Source organism: Protopterus annectens, chromosome 3.part0, assembly GCF_019279795.1.
Source record: "Protopterus annectens isolate FY-2018-M chromosome 3.part0, PAN1.0, whole genome shotgun sequence".
NCBI classification, from domain to species: domain Eukaryota; kingdom Metazoa; phylum Chordata; order Ceratodontiformes; family Protopteridae; genus Protopterus; species Protopterus annectens.
In genome coordinates, this window is record NC_056731.1 from 741,025,605 (window position 1) to 741,050,038 (window position 24,434).

The 24,434-nt window shown below is 42.3% G+C and overlaps 1 protein-coding gene across 1 annotated transcript in view; it reads right to left on the bottom strand.

The window, feature by feature from the left end:
* Positions 1 to 1,043: 1,043 nt before the first annotated feature.
* HERPUD2 (HERPUD family member 2) overlaps positions 1,044 to 24,434 on the bottom strand; it is a 610,195-nt gene continuing 586,804 nt past the window's right edge. The window contains exon 8 of the mRNA XM_044065094.1: positions 1,044 to 1,528. Within this exon, the coding sequence (XP_043921029.1) occupies positions 1,361 to 1,528 (168 nt within the window). The 3' untranslated portion in view covers positions 1,044 to 1,360. The remainder of the gene's footprint in view (positions 1,529 to 24,434) is intronic.

Genomic DNA, 24,434 nt, shown 5'->3' on the forward strand with positions numbered 1-24,434 from the left:
TTTTACACAACCTAAAGTTCTATAACGATCATTAACCAATTGGTTGATATGATTAATAAACTCAAAGCTGGACCTACCCACATACCCAGGTCCTTAAATGAATCTACAGTTTCAATAACTGTGTGCTCTATTAAATATTCCTTTCAATTTATGCCTCCCAAATTTTATATGCTTAGTTTTTGATGCATTTATCAGCATATTTCTCTCCTGTGCCCAAATGTTCCTCTTGAACTTTCTAACAACTTGTTCCACTAATGATGCAGCTGGTTTACATCAAAGCCTGCCTTTTTCACTCATGTATTTCAGGGAGCATACTTCCAAACAGTCTAAGCTTTCCTGTAAATTCTGTGTTCCACGTTACATATAGCATCCTGGTAAAATCTGTTGCATGGCTTGATGCTCCGTTCATGATTTCATCTATAACACAGTGATCCAGATATGGCCACACAGGCAATCTGAACTAAGAAAGGACAGCACCAGTTCTATTTCCTACATTCCCAAATCCAGCATGGTGCGTTTGTATGTTGCTTCAGTTCAGAATAAAGGTAATGAAGTAGCCGAACTTGCAATGAATGGCTATACTCTCTCTTTATAGTAATATGCCACTTCATTTAAAAGCTTCCTTTCAATGTACATATAACATTTAATGAAAATTAATTTGAGGTAGCAAGTGATTTCTCAGCAAAAGAGGAGTCTGAATCAGCTTTCAGTCTGGGAGAACTCTTCCCCTCTACAACTCACAAATATGAAAGCATATAGCTGTACTGTGCATGTTAATCTCACTTTAAGCTTTGAACAATCTTTCATCAAAGCACTGACAGCTCATTTTACACTCATTTTACAGCTGAGAAGCAAGAATACTGTCAAAAGACAAGCATTCACATTTTGGTGGTTACATTTTGCCTTTCAGGGGGCTGTCATATAAAGAACATCTGAAAATTATTTTATGCATTACTATGAACATGTCCTCCTTTTTCATATACATGAACAGATGTCAGTATTACATTCTAGGAAACAGTGATAGCAAAAACTGATAAAAAAAATAATGGTGGAAGACAAAAAGTTTATTATATTACACAAAATATGTCTCTCGTATGAGAGAAAACAGCCCAGGAAAGCTTATTATTTGCCCTTGTGCTTCCAGATATTTAATAAGCCAAGGTGAAAAGGAAAAAAATAAATGTAATCTGTTTTATTCACATTATAATCAAAGAAAGAATTACAAAGCAGTCAACTATAAGAAACTGCACATTCACTCAAAAATGCCAAAGCGGTACACTCCCATTTTAATCAGAATGGGCTCTCTTACACCTACAGTACATCCAAAGAATTTGTCCAGTGGGCAAAGGTCCTCACAACTTTAGTTGACTATCTGAGGTGGACCTTCAGGAATCAAAGAAGTGAAGAATGTTATAATGAAAGACCAAACAGATGCCACTAAACCAGGATGCTGTGCAGCAGTACCATTTTCAGATGCATCTTCACCTCTGTCTGTGTTGTCATCAATGCCATCATCCATTATGCGTTCCTAGATTTGAAAGTTAAAAAAAATGTGACAAACTGAAGAATCTTTTTATTTTACTTCTTTTTAGGAATTGTGTGGAATGTCTCTACTAGTTCTTTCTCAGCTATGACCTAAATAAAAAAAATGAAAACTTGCAAACCTTTCTTAAAATTCCACCCAAGTCAAGTTTTTCCTTATCACACAATACTTTTTTTTGTCCTTTTACAAAGAAAAAAAAATTAACAATTATTCTCACTTATTACTTGAAGCTGATTTTCCATGCACCAATCTGACTCTGTGAGATTTTACAATATTTTTTCAGGTACTTGCAATGTTATCACTGATATCACTCAGGTAGAAAATGTGATTAAACTACAATTCTGAATCTGAGCCAAAACATTGTTTATGAACATGAATAAAGCCTAACATTTAAAAACAATTTAACATGTGTATAAACATGGCCAATTAAAAAAAGCACAGGTTGTTATTGCATGCCCTTGCCAGTGACAGTCAAAAAAGTAGGACATCAAATTACTCTCACTGCATGACTGTGAAGTCAATTCATTTACATGCATAAAACAGCAGAAAACAAGAGTGACACAGACATATCAACAGTGTAGAAAACAGGCTAAGACAACAAACATTTTGTCAACTTGTGGATACAGCTCTCTTTTGAGAAATTTGTACACATTAAATATTTGCAGACATGCAAGGTCTTAATGCTGTTCTCTAACTTATTACTGCACATCTCTTGCAATCTAACAGCAAGTCAGTTCAAAAAGGTCTAAGAGTATGAAAGATACAAAGAAAATCAGAAAGCAGTACAAAGATATGCTTCCTCTCTTTCTCATCAAAGAAAAACTATATCAGAATGCAGGCACTGGAACTATGAGTCAGGTTCAAATATATTACCACAGCATTAATCATGCCTATGCAGTATTCTGAAACTAGCAATAGTAACATGACAAAGTTAAAACTCTCAGTATACTAACACTTAATTTTTAATATCATAAATTAAATCTCTGCAGTAAAATTGCAACAAAGAAAAAAAAAACAGCATTGCAATGGGTATACACGAAAAGTGAAATAATCAGTGTAGCATCAAGCAGGGCAAACAACCTGTTAATAAAGGAGCAAAGAATTTGTATGTTAGCACTTTCATCAGTGGATCTGGATATGTTCCTTAGAGGATTAGAAAAGCTAGGCTTTTTAATTCACTGCCTATGTGATAAATGTACGACTTCTGTTCAATGCAGGATGAAGTTCTATGTTACCAACAAAACAATCTTGCATGAATAATCAGTGAATAAATGTAACAATCTTATATGAGTAGTCAGTGAATAGGCTATTTTCTTCATTTAAAGTAAAGCACAACAAGTGTGCACCAGTGTTGGATAGCTCCAGGTCTTGCGTAATAATGCAAGTAAGCTGAGCATCTGGGAAGTGCTTTTCAGGAAATAAATACAGACAGCTGTCTAGGCTGTATCTCTTACTTTTTTAGATAATACCGCTTTTTTTTCTGTTAAGAGCTGTAGTCCAGTTAGGCTTGGTTGCCTTATAGTAAATGAAGAAAGTTCCTCCCCCACAAAAAAATTCTGTGTAATTAACTGTTCTAAATTATTGGACATATCAGCTAACAAGCACCACGCTCATGTTTACATACCCAGGGAGTCACTTTGCTGCTCCTCACTTGTAGTATTTTTATTTTATTTTATTTATTTTACATTTGTTAACCGGGCTAGTCTAACTGGATATATGTCCATTTTCAGTAGAGGCCCGGGGAGAAAAGCTCCTCACATAAATCAATTACAATGAGACATATAATAAAAGTACAGTAAGGATATACCTTTTGTAATAAGAGTCACAATAACAAATAACAACAACAACAAATAGCTAAGGCATGCTAATAAAAGTATACTAGGTCATTTGAAGCGTCACAAATAAAAAAGCTAAGGATTAGCAAATTTTTTGATAAACTGTTGGTAAAAAAGAATTAATACAGGACATATGAAGAGGTAAAGAAGAAATGCAAGGGAGGAGAAGAGTGAGATATAAAGGACTAGTAAGGAGAGGAGAAGGAGATGGAAAAGAGGAGAGGGTAGAGAAAAGGTGAAGTGGGACAGAGCATGAGAGGAGAGCAAGAGGGTGTAGAGAAGAATGTGTATTTCTTGTTAGTAAAAACAGAGAAAAGTTATGGTAGAGAAGGGGAATGAAGAAGCTTAGTCAGGAGTCCTACAGGAGCAAAGCCAGTGATTTTGGAAGTGCAGTTTGATTTTTTGTTTGAAGAGTGGTAAGGAGGGGATTAGAGTGATATCAGAGGGTAGCTGATTCCATGTCCTACCTACAGTATTGGTGAATAGAGAGTCACCAGCTAAGTTATAGGATTTTACAGATTTGGTCATGAGTTTAGCAGAAGATCAAGGGAGGTAAGATTATTATAGGGATTAAAAGTTGAGAAAGTATAGGGGTGTTGTCAGGTTGGTAAAGTATCTTGTGGGCAATGGTAAGTTGTGAGATCATAATGCAGTTTTGTAGCTCAAGCCAGCCTAGGAGTTTTAGGTTATGACAGTGATGTGTTCTAAAAGGGTTACTAGTAGCAAAACGGGCAATACTATTGTAGCAAGTTGCTAGTTTATTTAGGTTAGTCTTTTTAAGGTTAGTGAAAATAGGTGAGGCGTAAAAGAGAGTAGATATCAGATGGGAGTGGGCGATAGTTGCTCTAGAAGCAGGTGTAAGAAATGGTTTAATGCGGTATAATGATCCTATTTTTTTGTTAACAGTTTTGATGATGTTATTGATATGTTGATCAAAAGTGAGATTGTTGTCAGTGGTTATTCCTAGCAGTTTAGTTGTTGTGTCAGGGGAGATGACAGTGGTGTCACTAGATAGGATGTTGAAGTTTAATGGGGAGGCTCGAGTGGTAGGAGTAAAAAGGAGAAGTTTGGTAGTAGCAAGTCTTCAAGACAGTCACTTAGTACTAACATTATAAAACCTAGAAGTGGAGACTTGGGATTACAGGAAATACATTCCCAAAACAAATGAAGGTTAACTGAATGTACTATTCAACAAACCTAGGTATTAAGCTTCCAACTTAGAAAGAGTTAAGTGTTCAAAGGAGAACATGGAATTGATAGGGCTACAAACCTGTTACTGATGGTAAGGTTGCAAATGTGAAAACAGCTTCTCAAAAGCTATGTTTTATGCCATATACCCAAAAAGAAATGCAGAGGAAAATGAAAGGTAAGATATCAAAGCAGAAATCATCTCGACAGACACTTCTGGAGAGAAAAGGATAAAAATGGACATACGAGGAAGTGAAAGACATCTTCTACATCAGTGTAATTATAGGTATCTATTTAATAACTTGAACATATTAGATTCAAGAAAGAACAAAGGGATGAACACACTACAAAGAAAGGAAAGCTCAAAAGATGTACTGGCAAAGCACGTTCTAATGCAATTCACATATTGTGCACTGTACAATGTAAATTGTTCAGATGCCTCTGCAAAAAGCATTTATGTTACATTACTGCATTTAACAGAAGTGAGTGCGTCACTCTACCAACAGCAATTCTAGTGAATGCCAACAGATCAAACAAATGTATACAGGTGTGTAAGTAAACTTCCTATAACAGTAGCTTTTTAGATAGATCACTGCTGCAGTAGCCAACGCTATATGAGAAGTACCTGTCAAGGACTGGAAGACCTCCAAGCTTCCAAAGCTTTAAGGTACCTTCCACACACCCTAATGTTGTACATCTCTAGAACAGCAGTATAAATACAATGGTTTAGTGTGACAAAATCTCAGAGTTTTCTTGTCTTAGACTAAGGGAGGCTAGAGCCCTGCCAGGATAAGAAAGAAAAAAAAATGCACTACACCATGATATTAAAAAAAAAAAAAAAAAAAGAAGGGAAAGGAAGAAGGGTGTTTATACTGTAATAGCGATCTACTACATCCGCTGTCATAGTACATTTACTTACACAACTGCACTATGTTCATCATTAGATCACTTGCTGTAGCTCAAGCTACACAGGATGGATACCAGAGTATAAAAAGATATGGAGGAGGAAGAAGGATCAGAGTATAACAGCCCTTGTGGAACAGTCCTAGCAAAACCTACTGTAGCAACAGAGAAAGCATACTGGCAAATGTGTGCACAGAAGACCAATTTGCTACATCCAGGACATTTATTTTGTAGAGTCCACCCCTTTCCAAAAAGCCACAAAAGTAGCCAAAGCCCTGGCAGAGTGGGGTCTGACCATGCCTAGAAGAACTTATTATACTATGAATAACAAAAAGAAATTCCTTGTGACAATCACTTAGAAAATGTCTATATTGGCACTAGTCTGAAACCACTTCAGGCATGAAAGAATGATTCATTCTGAAAGTTACCCTATCTATGTGAAAGATGAGATGGGGCTGAAACGCCATAACAGCCTGTAAGGTAGAAACTCTTCTTGCGGAGGTCACAGCAATCAGCAGCACTGTTTTCCAGTTTAGATCAGCCTCGTTAGCAGGTTCAAAAATACGTTTCTCCACAACAAAAATTAATATTCTAAGCCAGAACCTTATACTGTTTAGGTGGATTGATATGGTAATACCCTTTTCAAAAACTGTTTCACTTGAACTAGGGTATTAAGAGAGCATCCATGGGCAAACAAGCAGAGATGGTTAAAAAGTGATTTTTTTTCTAGAAAATCTTTTCCACTTAGCCAGACATGATTTTCTGCTAAGAAGTTTGCTTAGCCCTCTTTAATACCTGCTACATATCCTTAAAAATAAAAGGTGTAGGAGGAGTGTAGCCAAGATGGTGACATGCTAGCATCAGTTTTCTTTTGCTCTCCAATTTGAAATATATTTCTGACCGGAATTTCTAATTGTATGACATCTTAAATATCTTTTATTTATGGAACTATAATCTTAGCATAAAGGATGACTTTATCTTGAAAAATCTTTATAAAGTATAATTTTTTCCTGTCAACATTTTTGTAAGAAAGGCTGTAATTATAATCTGGAAATGAATAATCTGAAAGCTAATTAACAGGAATCATCATTTAAAAATAACTGCAGTCAGTTATTGCAAATACACAAGAGCTTTCAATAAAGATAGATGAAGTGGATAATAAAATGGATAATTTTAAGGAGGGATGTACAAAACAGATGGAGCAATTACATGATATGATAAAGCAGCAGAATTTGCAGATCTCAGGGATGGAATATACACTAAATGATATGGAAGGAAGGATGTTGGAAGGAGAACATAACATAGCATTCTGTTTTAAAAGAAATTCTATTTTGTTAAATAAAACTGATGACCTGGAAAACAGATCTAGAAGAAATAATATTTGTATATTTGGTCTACCACAGAAAACTGAGGGTGACAATATTTTGAACTTTCTTACCTCTTGGCTTTCAAAAAAACTTTTAAACTTGTAAGAATCTAAGTCCTTTGGTACTAAGAGCGCACATAAGTCTTTGGCTGTCTCTACATCGAAGAAAAACTCCTTTCCAAAATCAATAATTGCTAAATTCCTTTCTAGTCAAGATAAAGAACTGATATTGAAAACTGCATGGACTAATACTCTGATTAAAATAAATGACTATGTTATAAGGTTTGACAATAATTATTCTGTAGCAGTTGTGACAAAAAGAAGAGAATTCCTGCCTTTAGTAAAAGAATTAAAGAAAAGACATTTTAAAGTTCACTTGTTGTTTCCTGCAAGACTTAAAAGTTTTTCTTTCTGATGGCATCAAGATATTTGAAAACCTGGAATCTGCTTTATCTTATTTAAATAAAGTACTGGATCAAACAGAAGAGGCAGACTGGAGTAGAAACTCTTTGAAGAGACATGCAGAAAAAAAATGCATGGAAAGTCAATGAAAAAAAAAAATAAAGGACAATTGACTTGTATTTAAACATCCAATCAGTTATTGCTACTGTTTCAGATTCTGAAAGAAAAGGAGCTGGACACTTAAGGTAAAGTTTTTCTTAATTATATAAACTTATAAAGTTCAGTTTTAAAAATAATGATTATTACATATAAATAATTTCAATTATTAAAAATACCTTTTAATATTTAATCACATCATTACAGTACTTTGGTAAAGGTAGTTAGAGAACATATACTAACAGTACATAGTCTGATTAACTCATTTCATTACACAAACGATGATAACTTAATATAGATTATTGTTGATTCATTAAAGGGCTTATTCAGTTATAGAGCCTACAGATATACTTACTGTGTATTATAGGTACTTCAACTCTGAAATTTGAGACTGGAAATATGCTAGTATATTTAATTTCTTTATTATCATTACTTTTTAATTATTTAAAATATAGTTAATCTTATTAAATAATTAATGTTTTACACAAAGTAAAATTTTAATTTTACATCTGTATATATGATTGAATGATGCTAGTTTTTGCATTTGTGTTGTGTGTGACACGTGAACGTCTCGGTGCCAAGAAGACAAATGCATTTGTTTTCTTTAAAAAAGGGGGGATTTTATGTTTTCTGAGCATGTCCTGTTATCTTCTCCCGGATGTCTTCTTACTTTTGTGGATGTGTTTCTTTCTTCTGAGATCGGGCTTGTTACACACAATGATGGATATTGGTGGCAGTTGGTGAAATATGGAGATGTGCGCTGTTGCGAGTTCGTACGTTTGAATGAGAGATCAGTTGCTGTGCTGTGTGGAGATAAAGGATTCTGGTACTATTTTTCTTGGTTTAAATGTGACACGAGCATATGTTAAACAGTTGCTTTAATTTTCTCCTTTTTTACTCACAGCTTCCCACTGGGGTCTTGTGTTTGTTATTTCTTTTTCTTTTGCAGAAGGAAATGGGAGGAACTTGAAAAAGTAAGGGAAAAGGTCAACAGGAAAAGATGGTTTGTTTGTTCGTTAAAGTAGCCAAATATTGCATTCATCTTGCTTTTAAAGTCTTAGTACAAGAAATCTAGTGTTCTGGAGACAAAAAATTATGTAATAAACTTGATATACTGCAATAAATTGAAGAGGTCTATTTGCTTAACTGACCATACTGATTGTACAGATGACAACATGGAGTCCAGTGAGGGGGAGAGCACAGGAAGCAAATTCAAAAGGGTCATGGTGGCATGTTGTGTTGTGGGCATTCTGTCTTCCTTCTCAATGCAGGACGTTGGGGTAGGGATCCAGATATCACATTGTGCAGGTCTTTTTTACTTTGTATTTTGTTGACGTTTTTAGTCTTTTATTCTGTTGTGTCACTTTATGACTTGAAGTGTAATCATGCATCTGAGTGTGCAGTCATGAATGAACTTATTCCATTCACGGGGGCATTTGTTTTTGCTTCCTGTTTGGTCAGGTACAGGGTAAGCATTGGTGCTGCAAGACTGTGGAATGAACTTGCTTTGATGCATGTTTACCAGTGTATGTGGAAAGAAGAACAGGTGGTGTAATCAGCAGCTTTGGTGTGATGTAGTTATGGAGTCCATGTGGGTCATGGTTTGCAAACCAAATTTTGATCCTGTTGCTGTTCTGAGTCGACAATGTACATATTTTTACAGGTGGTCACTTACATTTTTTGTTGTATCAAAAAAGCACATAGTGCAATAAATTAATTAGGATGAACATAGGACTTATTAAATGTACATAAACAAATACATCTGTCTTCCTGGTGACATGTTGGAGGGACAGAGAGAGGTCCATGGGATGGGGGGGGGGGGGTTGTTTGTTCTGAATTTATCTGTTATCAGTCTGCAACATTTTGCTGTCAATATCAATCCACACTTTTGATTTCTTTGCTTCATTTGATTTTCATTGGTGGCTGTTTTTGTTGTAACATTTTGGGAAATGTTTGAATGGCAGGCTTGGAGGTGTTCATAGGTGTGTACTAGGCTAATGGCCCTGTGGTTGTCTTTACTATCTGCTACAATTCTGTTTTCATAGCTAGCTTTAGAGGATTTGATGAGGGGATCTCAACTTTTTGTTGAGGCTGATAAGGAGTTTTTCCAGTCTTTGGATTTCACCTTATTCCGCAACAGTTTCCTCCTTCTGCTGTAGAGTTTGTTTATGGCAGGGGACCACCTGATTGGCATCCTTTTTTTTGGAGGAGCGCGCCTTGGTTCTACTGGGTATGGCCAGATGCATGCATTTGTGTACGTGCTCGTACACTGCATTGGTGTATGATTCGGCGGTCATGCAACTGACCTCCATTTACATGGGTGCCATGAAGTTAGCTTTCGAGAAGTTTTTCATGGTGGCTACCTTTACGGGGATGGTGGGAGGGATGTGAATTTCCAAGGTGATTAGTTTGTGGTCTGATCTAACCAGGGAGGAGATGACTATTTGTGTACAGCAATGGTTGCCCATGTTAGTAATGACCAGGTCAAGGATGCTGCTACCTCTAGTGGGGGTAAGAACGAACTGGTCCAGGGCATTAGAATTAATGAATTCCAGGAAATGTTGGGCAAGTGTATTGGTACATGAGTAATTCTCCCAGTTAATGGAGGGGTAGTTGAAGTCGACCAGACTGAGAGTGTTAGGTTGGACCCTAATATTCTCCATGGTGCTTAAGAATGTGGAGTGTGAGTCTTGGGACATGTTTGGGGACCTATAGCAGGCTACGACGTGAATCGCTGTCTTACCCAATGTTAGCTGCACTTGAAGTATCTCAGATGCGTTATGCTGAGCTACGAGTCTGGAGGTATGCGCATCCTTTATGAATATGGAAACACCACTGCCTTTGGAACTTCGGTCCAAGTTCTGGGGCCAAAAGGTGTGGAATGAGTTATAGCCTGGTAGTGCATGGGTGCTTTCTGCTGCCTTCAACCAGGTCTCTGTTATGGCACAAATGTCATTGTTCTCCATTTTAAGGAGTGCTTAGAGCAAGTGCAATTTGAGATTTAGACCTAGCATTGAGCAGCATGACCCTCAGATTGCATTTGTTTGTAGCTGTTACAGTGGTAATTTGGTCTTTGAAACATCATCTAAAAAAGGCACTATAAGGGTGGCAAGAGCCTTGGCCAGTATCTGGAAGCCCAGGGATGACAGATGCAGTCCATCTCTGGCAAAGCATCGGGGTCTGTCAATCACGCCATCCCAGGCAGACAGACACTTCATCCCTTTAGAATGACACCAGAAACTTAGCCAGTTGTTGAAATATAGAAGTTATGTTCTTACCATAACGTGTCTTCTTCTCTTCTTGCTGGATGGGTTCGGCCGACTTTGGCCCCGGATTGCACTCTAAAAGCTCGAGAGTTGGTTCCACCGAGGCTCCCCTTATATCCCACAATGCTAGGCGAGAGTTACCTCAGATCTCGCTTGTCCAGCTTATAATAGTATCAGAATAGCTATAAACAAAGTCCACCTCTAAAAACCAGGGAGAAAGAAGGGTGACCTATATCCTCATCCAGGAAATATGCACAACAGCATATGCCTAATAAAGAGGTGGTAGAAAGAGAGGTCACAATCACAACTCCTCTAGGTCTGTCCAGGCCAGGGAAGAAGAAGGCGAAGAAGACAACTAACATGGAACGTTATGGTAAGAACATAAGTTGTCTATCTCGCCTTCATTCTTGCTGGATGGGACTAGCACCTTGTCCCGGTGGCCTAACGGAACAGACTCCTGAGAATAGTGGAACCAAAGTTAGCTCTATGCCTAGAAGCTAAATCCAACTTATAATGAGAAATGAAAGTGTGAGGAGTAGCCCAAGTAGCCGCTGCACAAATGGTGTCAATAGGCAGTCTGTCTTGAAGGCTAAAGAAGTAGCCAAAGCTCTGGTGGAATGGGCCTTAGGTTTATTAGGCAGCTTTTGGTGTCTAATTTCATAAACAAGGGAAATCAGAGATGTTAGCCATCTAGATAATGATACCTTTGAAACTGAAAGTCCCTTTCTGCCTTCTGCATAGGAGGCAACAGCTGGTCAGATTTTCTGAATTGTTTTGTTCTGTCCAAATAGTACCTCAACTGACGATGAACATCTAGCCAGTGTAATTTTTGTTCAGCCCTATTGGAATATTCTGGAAAAAGACAGGGAGGTCAATGCTTTGATTTAGGTTTGACGTCGAGACTACTACCTAGGCAAAAAGGACGGGTTGGTTCGTAAGGATACCCTGTCCTTATGGAACAATAGATAAGGAGCTCGACAGCTGAGTGCTTGAAGTTCTGAAACTCTTCTAGCTGAAGTAATAGCTACCAGAAAGAGAGTCTTCCATGATAGCAATTTTAAAGAACAGGAGGCTGCAGGTTGAAAGGGAAGAATCAAAGAAGTAAGAACTAAATTTAGGTCCCAAGGAGAAGGAGGATTTCTTATAAGAGGCCTGAGAAGAAAAACTCCTTTCAAAAAGGCTTTGCAGAGCTTGTGGGACATTAAGGCAGACTCAGAAATACCCACATGAAAGTTAGAAATAGCTGCCAATTGAACTTTAAGAGTAGAAGGAGATGAACCTGCATGGAAGAGTTCAGCTAGAAAATCAAGGACTATTTGGATGGAAGCAGTTAAAGGATCTATGTCCCTTCCTTGAGCCCAATAGGCAAAAGTTCCACTTAAGATAAATCTTCCAGTGGAAGATTTATGGGAAGCTATCAAAATATCTCGAACAGAATGAGATATTTGAGGAAGCCTGGCTAAGGTTAAGCAGTGAGGTTCAGAGAGGAGGGAGCAATGTAACTGACCTGACTGATGGATCAAAAGATCTGGAACTAGGTCCAGATGCCAAGGTCGCTCCAATAGAAATTGATGTAGAAAGGGGAACCACACCTGTCGAGGCCAGTAAGGAGCAATGAGGATCAATGAGGCCTTCTGAGCGATAGCTTTCTGTATCACTTGAGAGATTAGTGGGAAGGGGGGAAATGCATACAGAAGTCCCTGGGGCCAAACTTGGACTAGAGCGTCTCTGCTGGGTTGGCCTGGTAAAGGGAATAGAGTGAAATAATCTCTGCACTTGCTGTTTTGGGAGTAGCAAAAGATCGCAGCAAGGCTGACCCCACTTGAGGAAAATTTCTCTCACAACAGAGTCTTTCAGAGACCACTGAGGCATGAGGATAGCTCTGCTCAACTTGTCCGCGATTTGATTGGACTTCCCGGGGATGTGCGTTGCTATCAGAAAACGCTGAGAAGAAATCGCCCATTGCCACAATCTGAGTGCTTCATGACACAGGGGGTAGGACCTGGTTCCGCCTTGTTTGTTGATGTACCACACTACAGACATATTGTCTGTCTGGATTGCAATCGTTCCCAAGGGAAGAGAGTCTTGAAGGGCTTGCAACGCTAAAAGCACTGCCCTCATCTCCAGAACATTTATGTGCAAGTGGCATTCGTTTGGTTGCCATGTGCCCTGGACCGTCCTGCCCTGATAATGCCCTCCCCACCCGATCAGGGAGGCGTCCGTTGTCAGAGTAGCAACTGGAGGGGGTGGAACAAAGGGTCTTCCCAACAAGAGCTGAGGGGAAGACATCCACCACATGAGATGATTTCTGCACGCCTGCGTGATCATAATGGTGTGGGACATTGGAAGTTGCTGGTATGACCATTGTGTAAAGAGCATCCATTGAAGGATTCGCATGTGGAATCTGGCTAATGGAAGCAGAGGTATGGCCACCGCCATAATTCTCAACACTTTCAGAACTAACCTGGCTTTGATTCTGTTGTTGTTGAAAAGGAGTGAGACCAGTTTGTGTATGTCTGTTATTCTCTGATCTGTTAGTCTCACAGACATGTCTACTGTGTCTAGATTTGCGCCTATGAAGGTAATAGTACGACAAGGTGACAAAACAGACTTTTCGCAATTTATTGAAATGCCTAACCTTTGACAAATGCGAAAAGTGTAATCCCTGGCCATCAGAAGGAGATGCTTGGTGGGAGCTGTGAGGAGCCAGTCGTCCAAATATGGAAACACCTGGAATCCTTGTCGTCTCAGGTGAGAAGCTACCACTGCCATGCATTTGTTAAACACCGGGGCAGTGGTGAGACCAAAGGGCAGGGCCCTGAACTGAAAATGACTGGTTCCCAGCCTGAAGCGGAGGAATCTTCTGGAGCGTCTGTTCATCCTGAAGGTCTATAGAGCACATCCAGTTTCCTTTTCCCAATAGGGGAAGGATGGACTGCAGCGTGACCATCCGAAATCTTGTTTTCTTGACTGATCTGTTCAAGATACTGAGATCCAAAATTGGTCTCCAGTCCCCTGTTTTCTTTGGAACTAAAAAGAACCTTGAGTAGATTCCGGATCCTTGCTGGTCTGCTGGAACTGGCTGAATTGCTCTTTTTGCAAGCAGTTTTGAAATTTCCCAAACCGCTAGATCCCTTTGAGCGGGTGGAACATCTGGAAGGGATTTTTTTGATTGGTTCGGAATGAGAAGAAAGGGGATAGAATAGCCTTCGAATGACAGACTGTACCCATTTGTCTTGAGTCAGGGATAGCCAGGCTTCTGGGTACAGTGACAATCTTCCCCCGACTGCCTCCGAAGGTGGGCAGTCGGGCAACACCTCAGGGATGCTGAAAGGGCTTATCAGAAGGCTTCTCGATTGCCCTGGTTCTGGAGCCCCCACCATTGTTATTCCCCTCTGCCTCTGGCGGGAAACGACTTTGTCGTCAGGCGAAGTCCCTTGAGATTGTTTACGGAACCACATTTTCCCACTTTTCTGGCCTTTGGGGTAAGGCCTAGAAGGAGTAGAAAACGGACTCCGACGGCAGAAAGAGTCTTGCCATCAGTCTCGCACCTAGTCAAGGTTTCTTTCACTTGAGGACCAAAGAGAGATGATCCATCAAACGGGAGTTAGTGAAAGACGTCTTGAAGGTCCAAGAAATTGCATAGCCGCATCCAGGCATGCCTACGTAAGGCCACACCTGTCCCTGCGGCCCTACTCGCTCCATCAGCCGCATAAGAAAGGAGGCATGGAGGAGTTGGCTATGGAGTTAAGGGTAGCCAGCTGAGTGTTCATCTTATCTTGAAAACCCGCAGCTGTAGGGTCCTTCAACATGTCACTCGCTTTAATCAAGTCCCTTTGAAGACGAGTGAAATGGCACAGGTAGTTCAGCGAACGATAGTAAATGTCGCTGACGAGAACATCCGCTTCCGCACCTGTCCATGGACCTAGATTCCTTGTTAGGTGGATGGACAGGTACTGAAGGATCAGCTAGTTCCTTCTTAGTGGCAGCAGCTACCACCATAGCATCCACAGAAACTCCTTTGTCGAGAACTGTTTGTCTGCTGGTGCCGTTATGAATTTTGAGGGTCTCCTGGGAGTGGGGTCCACTGAATCAGGAGCCGTCCATGCCTTTTAGCTACCACCTGCATGAGGGGGTCAAGGGGAGACACCCAGGAGGTGGAAGGATGAGAGCCAAACGCCTCAAGGTACACAGATTCATCCTCCGAAGGGTTGAGGGCTGGCCAATTTCCCTCTGTTTGAGGATTTGAGAATGTCTGCGAAGAGACATCTTCAGAAGGGGAACGGGGAACCCTCGAATCCTCTAAATCTGTGTCAGATGTGATGGACTCAGGTGAGTCAATGTGTTTCCTCTTACACTTCCTCTTCCGAGGGGCTCTTCTGCCAAATCAGGAGAGGCCTCGGAAGAGGGTGATATCCCACAGGGGTTCCTGAGGAGCTGGCTCTCTGCGGTCCGGGATGAGGGAGTGAGTCGACTTGACCTGAGGCACCGACCGAGGGAGGGGCGGACGGAGCCGACTGTGGAGTAGAGCCAGGCTCTAACACACTCCGCATGACCTCCCTGTCAGGCAGAGCCAGAGGTCCCCGCCCGAGAAGCTGAGAACCTCCTCGGCACCGACAGTGATGGCTCGAGGCCGATGTCGGAGCCGAACTCGCTCCGAGAGGAAGAGCGGGTCGGACAAGGGTCCGATGCCACTCACCCCTCGGAGCCGACGAGCGCCGAGATTCTTCGAAGAAGAAATCGGAGCCGAAGACATCTGTATCGGCTCTGGCGCTACCACAGTCTCGGTTCCCGAGCTCAACGGAGTCGGAGGAGGAACATATTGATGGACAGGGCAGGCATCGACTGATGAGTCGGGCTCTGAAGCATTTGGGCCAGTGCCTCGGACTTAAGAAGTCGACTCACTACCCTCTGAAGGTCATGATCCGACAGCCTCGATGACCTAGAGGGTGAGATTTGTGGCCGTTCAGACAGCAGGGAGATGCTGGAGCCGAATGAACGGAGCCAAGGGATGGTGACCTAGATCTCTTCCTAGATGTCGGCTCAAGGTCTGGTCGGAGCCGACAAGGATTTTAATACCTCCAGCCGGAGCCGAGGGAACCACAGAAGTTAGACTCATCGGCTCCAGCCGGAGCCGATGCAGAAGGTTTAACAACCTTAGGTCTCGGCTCAGTAGCTGGAGCCGAGGACCTAGATGCCTTAGAGGGCTTCCCAGAAACAGAAAGGGAATCCTCAGGCTTAAGTAGACCCCTTAAGATCAACTTGTTCTTTCTTTCCTGCAGGACCCTGGGACTGAAGCAGCACAGGAGTCCTGCAGGTGCAAAGGCCCCAGTAGACACAAGAAGTGTGACCGCCTGTCAGAGACATTTTCTGACAGCACGCATCACACTTCTTGAAGCCTGAGACCTTTGTGTCTTTAGACATCCTAGAACAAGAAAGTGTAACCACACACACTCAGTCAGACACACTGATTACACTATCTTATTTTAAAACTCAAAAAATAAAACTATAGCTAAAAGTTTTAATTAAGAGCAATATACACACACCACTAGGGAATGGGGGAAGGCCAGAAGGCCGAAGGAGAACTTTTAAGTTCTTGTGGGAAAGAAAACGATTTTCTGAAAAACAGGGGTAGAAATCCACTAAACTAAGGGAAAAGTAGTTAAACTTAAAAATATATGTATTTAAGTATCTATCTTCACTGAAAAATACACTTACCAACAAGCCGGTAGAAAACCAACACCTTGATCGCTGTGATCTGATGTGGGATATAGTGGAACCAACTCTCGAGCTTTTAGAGCCGAGGTCGGCTCCGAACCCATCCAGCAAGAATGAAGGCGAGATAGACAACTTAACATCAATAATTTTCTGCTTTTGCTGTGTTATCATTCTGGGTGATGGTAGGATGCTTCTCAGGGCTAGGGCCATTCCCGCCTGGGCTACATAATCAGAGAGCTCCTCCATGTCTCTTTTCATCAGGGAGGCATGTCTCAGGTCATTCACACCCACATGTACAATGATACAGTCATATTTGTACCTGTTGTTGAGAGACCTGGGTGCGTGTGTTATGTGGCAGATCCTGGCGCCTCACAAGCGGCCGAATGTTACTTTCTCCTTATTCAACCTAGTGAGTGGGACATCAATGTGCCTCACTATCGAGTCACCTATGTTGGGCATGCTGTTCTGCCTTAAGGGCTTTGGTTGAGTGGCACCCTGTTTAGGAGAGTGGTGGTAGAGTGTGTTTCTGCCTTGGAGGTCTCTGATGTTTGGGTAGATTTTTATTGAGAGCCTCCGTGAAGGTGGGTGTGTGGTTTGTGTTTTTATGTGAAGGCAGTGCTGGTATGTGTTCTGGAGGGCTGTGTGTTCCATGTGGTGTGGTGCAAGTGTTGACCTTCTCCTCTTGATCAGCTATTCTGGTCTCGGCTGGAGTGTGCATGGGTTCCAATTTGGATATGTAAGTGCATCTCTTACAAGTCTGAGTGCTGGGAGGTAAGAGGAGAGGGTTGTCAGTGTACATGAGGCAGTTGCTACACTGCCTCAGAATGCCCAAGTTCACCAGCTTGATAGGAGAAAGCAAAGGAAACTAACCTTTAGACATGCCTGGAGGGGTGGACATTAATAATAAATATTGGAGGGGTGGACATTAATAATAAGTATTGGAGCTGTTTCCTTGTAGAACGTTTAGTGCTGGTAGCACTTTTGTGTGCTACAATATTTGCTATAAGAAGTCTGGTAAAGTGCTAGACTAATAAGCTAGTAAAAGTGCAGGAGAGGAGAGAACAAGCAGATCTAAGGGAAAAATTGAAGAGCAGACTTTGGCACCACTCAGAAGCTTTCAAACAGTCCTAGATACAGCAAATATGTATCTGGACTGGACTGGTTGCAGGAAAGGCAGGAAATAAGAGCAAATGCGGGCTTTTAAATCAGAAAGTTGAAGGAGATGGAAAAACTGCCCAAACGGCCAATAAACTACAATGTCTGGACCAGAAACCACTCCTCTTGTGGTAGACAGGCTACCTAGTGCTTACCACTCCCAGTGATAAGCTCCAAGGCTTTCTTACAACACAAAAAGGCTTGAAGGGCCTCAGAAACTTACCTTACAAACAGTCCTGGATACAGCAAATCTGTACCTGGACTAGGGAAAGAGCGCAGATGCGGGCTTTTAAACCAGAAAGTTGAAAGAGATGGAAAAACTGTCCAAACAGCCAATAAACTACAATCTGTGGGCCAGAAACCACTCCTTTTGTGGTAGATAGACTACCTAGTGCTTATTACTCCCACAGATAAGCTAGAAGGCTTCTCTCCAACACAGAAAGGCTTGGGGGTGCTCAGAAGCTTAGAAACAGTCCTGCATACAGCTAATCTGTAACTGGACTAGACTAGTTACAAGAAAAGCAGGAAACAAGCTTAGAATTCTATTTTTTGTTACAGTTACAAAGTGCCAAAAAATATAGTTATCAGCCAAGAAGCAGAACACAGGGAGATTCTAGTAAAGTTTTTTTTTTTTTTTTGGTAAAGGAAAGGGAGAAAGGAGAAGCAGAAAATAATTCAAGGTTAGGAAACTAAGTGGGTTGGCCTTCTCAAATGTTCTCTCTGTATTAGGTAAAATGAACTAATGACACTAGACTGGGAGGAGTGTCCCAGATCAAATTTACAGTAGGGCGGGCAACTGCAAAGCCACCAAGTATAAAAGTAACACACCAACAGGGAGGGAACAATACTGCAGCTACTAGCCTACACTCTTTTAGATAGTAAACACTACACAAATGTTCATCACAGCAGAAAAACAGCAGTGAGCCACAAAATGAAAGTTTTTAATTAGGTAAAAGAGCAAGGAGACTCTACCAAATGCTTTTAACTGTAAACAAATCAGTTATATGATACACTCCTTGGCAGGAAATCAGAATAAACAGGTGCTTAACAAATAGAGAAAATTTCCAGTTAATACCTTTCACACAGTGAAACTAGCTAAAAAGCTTTACAGACAGTGTGATAGTAAAAACCTTACTTATCAGGCCCTGTAAAGCAGACCATTTTAGTTCAACTGTGCAGATTAGTTAATAGCAATAAAATATAGCAAAAAGTATGCAGCAAACAATACAAAGTGCTATATATATCAATTGCTAGAAGCAATAACTAGTAAAAATAAGCAAAAAAGAAGGTACTTATTGTTATATATCTCAGATCAGTGTTGTAGTCAATGCCTCTCCTCCAGTCAGCTCAGTGTGTATAGACAGAAATCCTCTCAAAGTTAGGGCTTAAATACCAGATGATACAATCTTAAACAACTTTTTAAAAAAAGCTCAAAAGAACCAATGAGTGCTTACTCCAAGCTCTAGACCAGCCAACCTCCCACTGATAACACTAGCACATTCTAGCAACAGTCTCAGACAAAGAAATCCCCACAGGTAGAACCAGAAGCTGAGCTCTCCTGGTCTGAATCAGAAATCTGAGTGGGAAAAAACACAGTTGTGTACACTTACCATAAATGTAGACGTTCGAGTGCATTCACTGCTGCAGTCAGCACATTTGGGTTATCCCTGCCAGGGTAGCCCTCGGCCGGCTCGAATACCAGAGGCTTAGTATTTCTGTGTCAGTTGCTGTTGCTTCAGGACTGAAGTCAGGTTGTCAGTAGTATAAAGTAAGGCAGCCAACGCCATTACATCAGTTTTTCTTGCCTTAACCTGTCAGTAGCCCCCAAGGGGGAGCCAGGCACTGGTGGAAGAACCCCACCAGTAGAAAGTAAATACCAATATGTCCCTTGTAAGGAAAGAGAAGAAAGAAGAGAGGGATGGAGAGAGGGAAACCAGGACTGCAACAGTGAATACACTTGAACATCTACATTTATGGTAAGTGTACACAACTGTACTATGTTCTTCATGTTTCACTGTTGCAGTCATCACATTTGGGTTGATTCCCAAAGCAGAGGAAAAGGATGGAGGCAGTTAAGGAAACTAGGAGCTGGCTAGGATGCCCTGCAACCCTGCAGAGGCAAACCCTGCCCCGGATTTGGAGAAGATAGGCAGGTGGTAATGTTTGGTGAAGGTGTGAACAGATGTCCAGGTGGCAGCCTCCAGGATGTCCCTGGTGGGGATTCTTCTGAGGAAAGCTACAGAGGTGGAGGCTGCTCTGGTGGAATGAGTCCTGACCCCCTTGGGGGGAGGCTTTCCGTGTTGTTTGTAGCAGAAATGGATGCAGTGTGCTATCCATCTGGAGATGGTTTGTTTGGAGATGGCTTTGCCCTCTGCCCCTGCAGCAAAGCTAACCAGCAATTGATCAGACTTTCTACAGGATTTAGTCCTGTCTAGGCAGAAACTGAGCTGCCTGTTCACAACTAGAGAGTGCAGGATCCTTCCCCCCTTGTTCTATGGGTTAGGGGAAAAAGTGGGCAAATGAATGGATTGCTTGAGAGACAAACTGGATATCACCTTGGGCATGAAGGATGGGTTAGTCCTGAGGGACACCCTGTCCGCATGGAAGATGAAGGGTTCCACAGCCATTAGTGCTTGCAGCATGGAGACCTTTCTGGCTGAAGTGATGGTCAAAAGAAAAGTTGTCTTCCAGGAGAGAAATTTTAGCTCTGCTGAAGAGGCAGGTTCGAAGGGGGGTATGATGAGCTTTTCCAACACAAAGTTAAGGTTCCAAGCTGGGGTTAGTGCTCTTCTGGGTGGCCTCAAGTTGCTAGCCCCTCTTAGGTACTGTTTGATCAGAGGGTGTGAGAAAAGGGGCTGCTCAGTGGGAAAATGAGGAGAGATAGCAGAGGCATGAATTTTAATAGAGGAAAAGGAGAGTCCACTGCGTAACAGGTCAGCTAAGTAATCCAGGATGAGGGGGAGGGAGGGCTGTGCCATATTGGCTCCCTTAGCCTGAATCGAGGTGGAGAACTTTTTCCATTTGTCAGCATAAGACTTCCTAGTGCTAGGGCATCCAGTCTCATGTATAACATCTAGAACCTGTTTGCTGAGGTTGGCAGATTGCCCGAGGGTCAGGGAATAAGCTAAGCTGCCAAATTGAGTGTCTGCAATTTGGAATGCATGAATTCCCCTTCCCTCTGGGTAAGGAGGTTTGGGATCTGAGGGAGATGCCAAGTTGGCAGAGGGGACAGGCTGTGCAGCAAGGGCTACCAGTTCTGGTGAGGCCAGTCTGGATCTATAAGAATTGTCCTGGGTTTTTCCTCCTTTATTTGGAGCAGCACCCTGGGGATGAGAGGTAGAGGAGGAAAGGCATAGACTGATAGACTGACCCAGGGGAAGGACAGGGCATCCACTTTCCAAGCCATGCTGTGATGCTCCCTGATGCAAAACTTGCTGAGCTGATGGTTGGTATGGGAGGCAAAGAGGTCGACCTTCGGGGTGCTCCATTTCTGAGTTATTAGGGCGAAGGTTCTTCTGTTGAGCTGTCACTCGTGTGGGTCCAGAAGATTTCTGCTTAAGTGGTCTGCCAGAGAGTTGAGAGAACCCGGTAGGAATTGTGCTAACAGGTGGAGTTGCATGGCAGAGACTGTGTGCCAAAAGCTCATGGCCAGCCTGCATAGAGGGTAGGACTGAGTCCCTCCCTGCTTGTTGATGTACCACATCACAGTTGTGTTGTCTGTTTTGATCAGGAGAGCTCCTGGGGAGAGAAGGGGCTTGAAAGCTATCAAGGCGTGCTGGACAGCTATAATTTCTTTATGGTTGATTTGCAGATGGATTTGCTGCAGGCTCCATTGGCCCTGTATGTATCTGCCATCTAGGTGTGACCCCAGGCATAATCTGATGCATCTGTGGTGAGGGTCTGGACGGCATGGGGCGGTGAGAAAGGTAGTCCTTTGTTGAGGGAGCATGCTGTTGCCTACCAAAAAAAATATTTTCTGAGGCAAGGTATTATAGGTATAAAAGTCTCCAGGTCTTCAGAGTGTTGACACCAAAGGATTTTTAGATACCACTGAAGTTTCCTCATATGCAGTCTGGCATATGGAATAAGTAGAATGCAAGATGCCATGAACCCCAGAGCTTACACGATTTTCCTTGCAGACAGTTGGGGTCTGGTGGCTAGTTGAGAGAAATAGGCTGTCAGGAAGGTTTGCTTTTCTGGTGTAAGGAATACCACCTGGGATGCTGTGTCCAGGCTTGCTCCCAGGAATATAATCCTTTGGGTGGGGTCTATATCACGAAATCGAACTTCCAAAATGTCGAACACCATAAGTTCGAACTTGGAAGATCAAATTCAGATAACATTGAAACTTCAAAACAGCGAATGTTTTCCCAGGGAAAATATTCGCTGTTCTGAAAAACACACACATAACACAATCACACCAAACACCTTCAAAATCTACACTAAACCTAACATACACCACTTTCTATGCACTATCCTTAACCCAGCCCTAACCCTAAAGTCCGTCACTACCGCACACTTACCTGACCCGCGCCCTAACCCTAAAGTCCGTCACTATCGCACACTTACCTGACCCACGCCCTAACCCTAAAGTCCATCACTACCCATTCATACAATTACCTTGACTTGGTCCGAAAATGCTGAAACCGTAGAAACGGCCAACCAAATTCTTTGCCTGGGAAAGAATTTGGGTTTCCACGGCTTCGACATTCTCAACTTTCGAACTACCAAGTTCAACCTTCTGGTATTTGGCGTTCTTAATGTTCGATTTCGCAATAGGAACCCTTTGCGTGGGTACCTGTTTAGATTTCTTTTCGTTGATTGTGTACTCCAAGGAGGTTAGTAGGGACTTTCCAAAGGCCAGGTGCTTGAGCAGCTTTTCCTGGCTGTTTGCCTGAATTAGGCAGTTGTCTAAGTATGGGTAAATCTGAATATTCCTTTGCCTGCAAAAGGCAATGGCCGGAGTTATTTTGCGAAAACTCTGGGAGCAGTAGATAAGCCAAAAGGAAGCGCAGAGAACTGAAGGTGCTGAGATCCTGCCCTGAAATGGAGATATTTCCTGCATGATTCCCTGGTAGGTATGTAGAGGTAGGCCTCCTTTAGGTCTAGGGTGGCTAGCCAAGCATCCTTGGAGAGCATGGGTAGCAGCTGATGGAGGGTGAGCATTTTGAATTTTGGGATCACCAGGAAGGTGTTTAGAATGGCTAGATAGAGGATGGGGCGCCAGATGCCCTCTTTCCTGGGTACCAGAAAAAGTCTGGAGTAGAAACCTTGGCCTTTCTGTTCTGCAGGAACATGCTCTACTGCCCTCATGGAGAGCAGGGAAAGGACTTGCTTTTGTGCCTCTGCCCACTGGTTTGGTGGTAGATCTGGGAACTCTTTTGGAGTTGGAAGGATGTGGAAAGAAAATCTGTATCCCTGGTACACTATGTTGAGAACCCAGTGGTCGTTGGTAATGGTGGCCCAGGTGTTTGCATGAAAGGAGAGTTTTCCTCCTAGGGGTAAGTGGGGGTGGGCAGAGGGAGGGGGTGGGGGAGGAGAGTCATTGCAAGTTCTTACCATAAGGGGGTGGCTTAGAACTCCCTGGTTTTTCAAGTGGAGGTAGTCCACTGCTTAGATCTCTGCATTACCTGTGGCCATTTTCTGTGGGGTCTGGTTCCCTGGGGTCTAGGCTGAGCTGACCTGGTGGGAGCAGGAAAGGACCACTGCTTGGAGGGACAATGCCAGCTAAACCTGGATGGCTAGACCTGTAAGAAATCCTTAAAAACTTAACCGTCTCCATAGATTTTGCTTTTTCTTCCTTCCTTTTTAAGGCCTCTTCTGCCTTAGTGCCAGATAAGTTGTCTTTGTGCAAGGGGGCATCCAACAATTTAGATTTAACATGGTCTGGCAAGGGCTGTAACTTAAGCCATGCGTGCCTTCTGAGGACAGAACTGGTGACTGCTGCCCTGTAAAAAGCTTCTAGGGCATCAATACCACAGCGGAAGGTGTTTAGTTACTTGGCTTGCAGAAAGCATTAACTCTTGTAACTCTTCAGATGATGCACAAGCAGGAAAGGAAGACATTTTTTGTTTGAGGAGTTCCAGGGTATGTTGCTGAAATTTGAGTATATGGAACTGACAATTCAGTGCTCTGAGGTGTACACTTTTTTACCCCATCTGTCTAGTGCTCGGGAATCCCAATCTGAGGGGGTGGGATTCCTAGCAGAGGTTACTTTAATTCCTTTAGACCCTTGAGAAATTACCTCAGGGTCAGCATTAGGATTTTTAAAAAGAAATTTGTGTGAGTCAGGGACTCTAATACCTGTCTGGTTTTCTGGGTGCAGGATGGAGGGTGTCAGAAGTCACACTGGATTCCAGGAAAACATCCTTCAGAACATCCAGGACTGGGGGGATGGCCAGGGGTCAGTGCTGTGGAAGATCTAAGAATTCCCCGAGTCTCTTTTTAGTCTGAGGGTAGTCCTGACTTTCCCACTGGAAATGTTCCCTTAAGGTGTGAAGGGTTTCCCCAAAGGAAAAATCCTCTGGGGGAGAGGCTGAAGGAATAAAATCCTCTGCATCAGAAACCTCATAAGCAGAGAAGGGATGCATGTCTTCGTAGTCAGATGCATCAGAGTCATCGGTCTCCTCTTCAGACAAAACTACAGGGGAGAGATCTCTTTCTTTTGGAAGGGGTAGCTTGGCTTCCCCTGATTAGCATGATAAGGTCTTCCGCCATTTTAAGCATTTGACATTGGAAGCAAGGAAGCAGATGCCTGAGATTGGGTCACAAGTTTTCTTGGGTGTGGTTCGTAACCTGGACCTAAGAAACTTGGTAGTTTTCGAAAGAAGGTAGTCGCAAAAAAAGTCGGCTTGTGTCGAGAATTGGTGGTGCGAAGGCCTTCCTCAGAAGCAGGTGCCTGC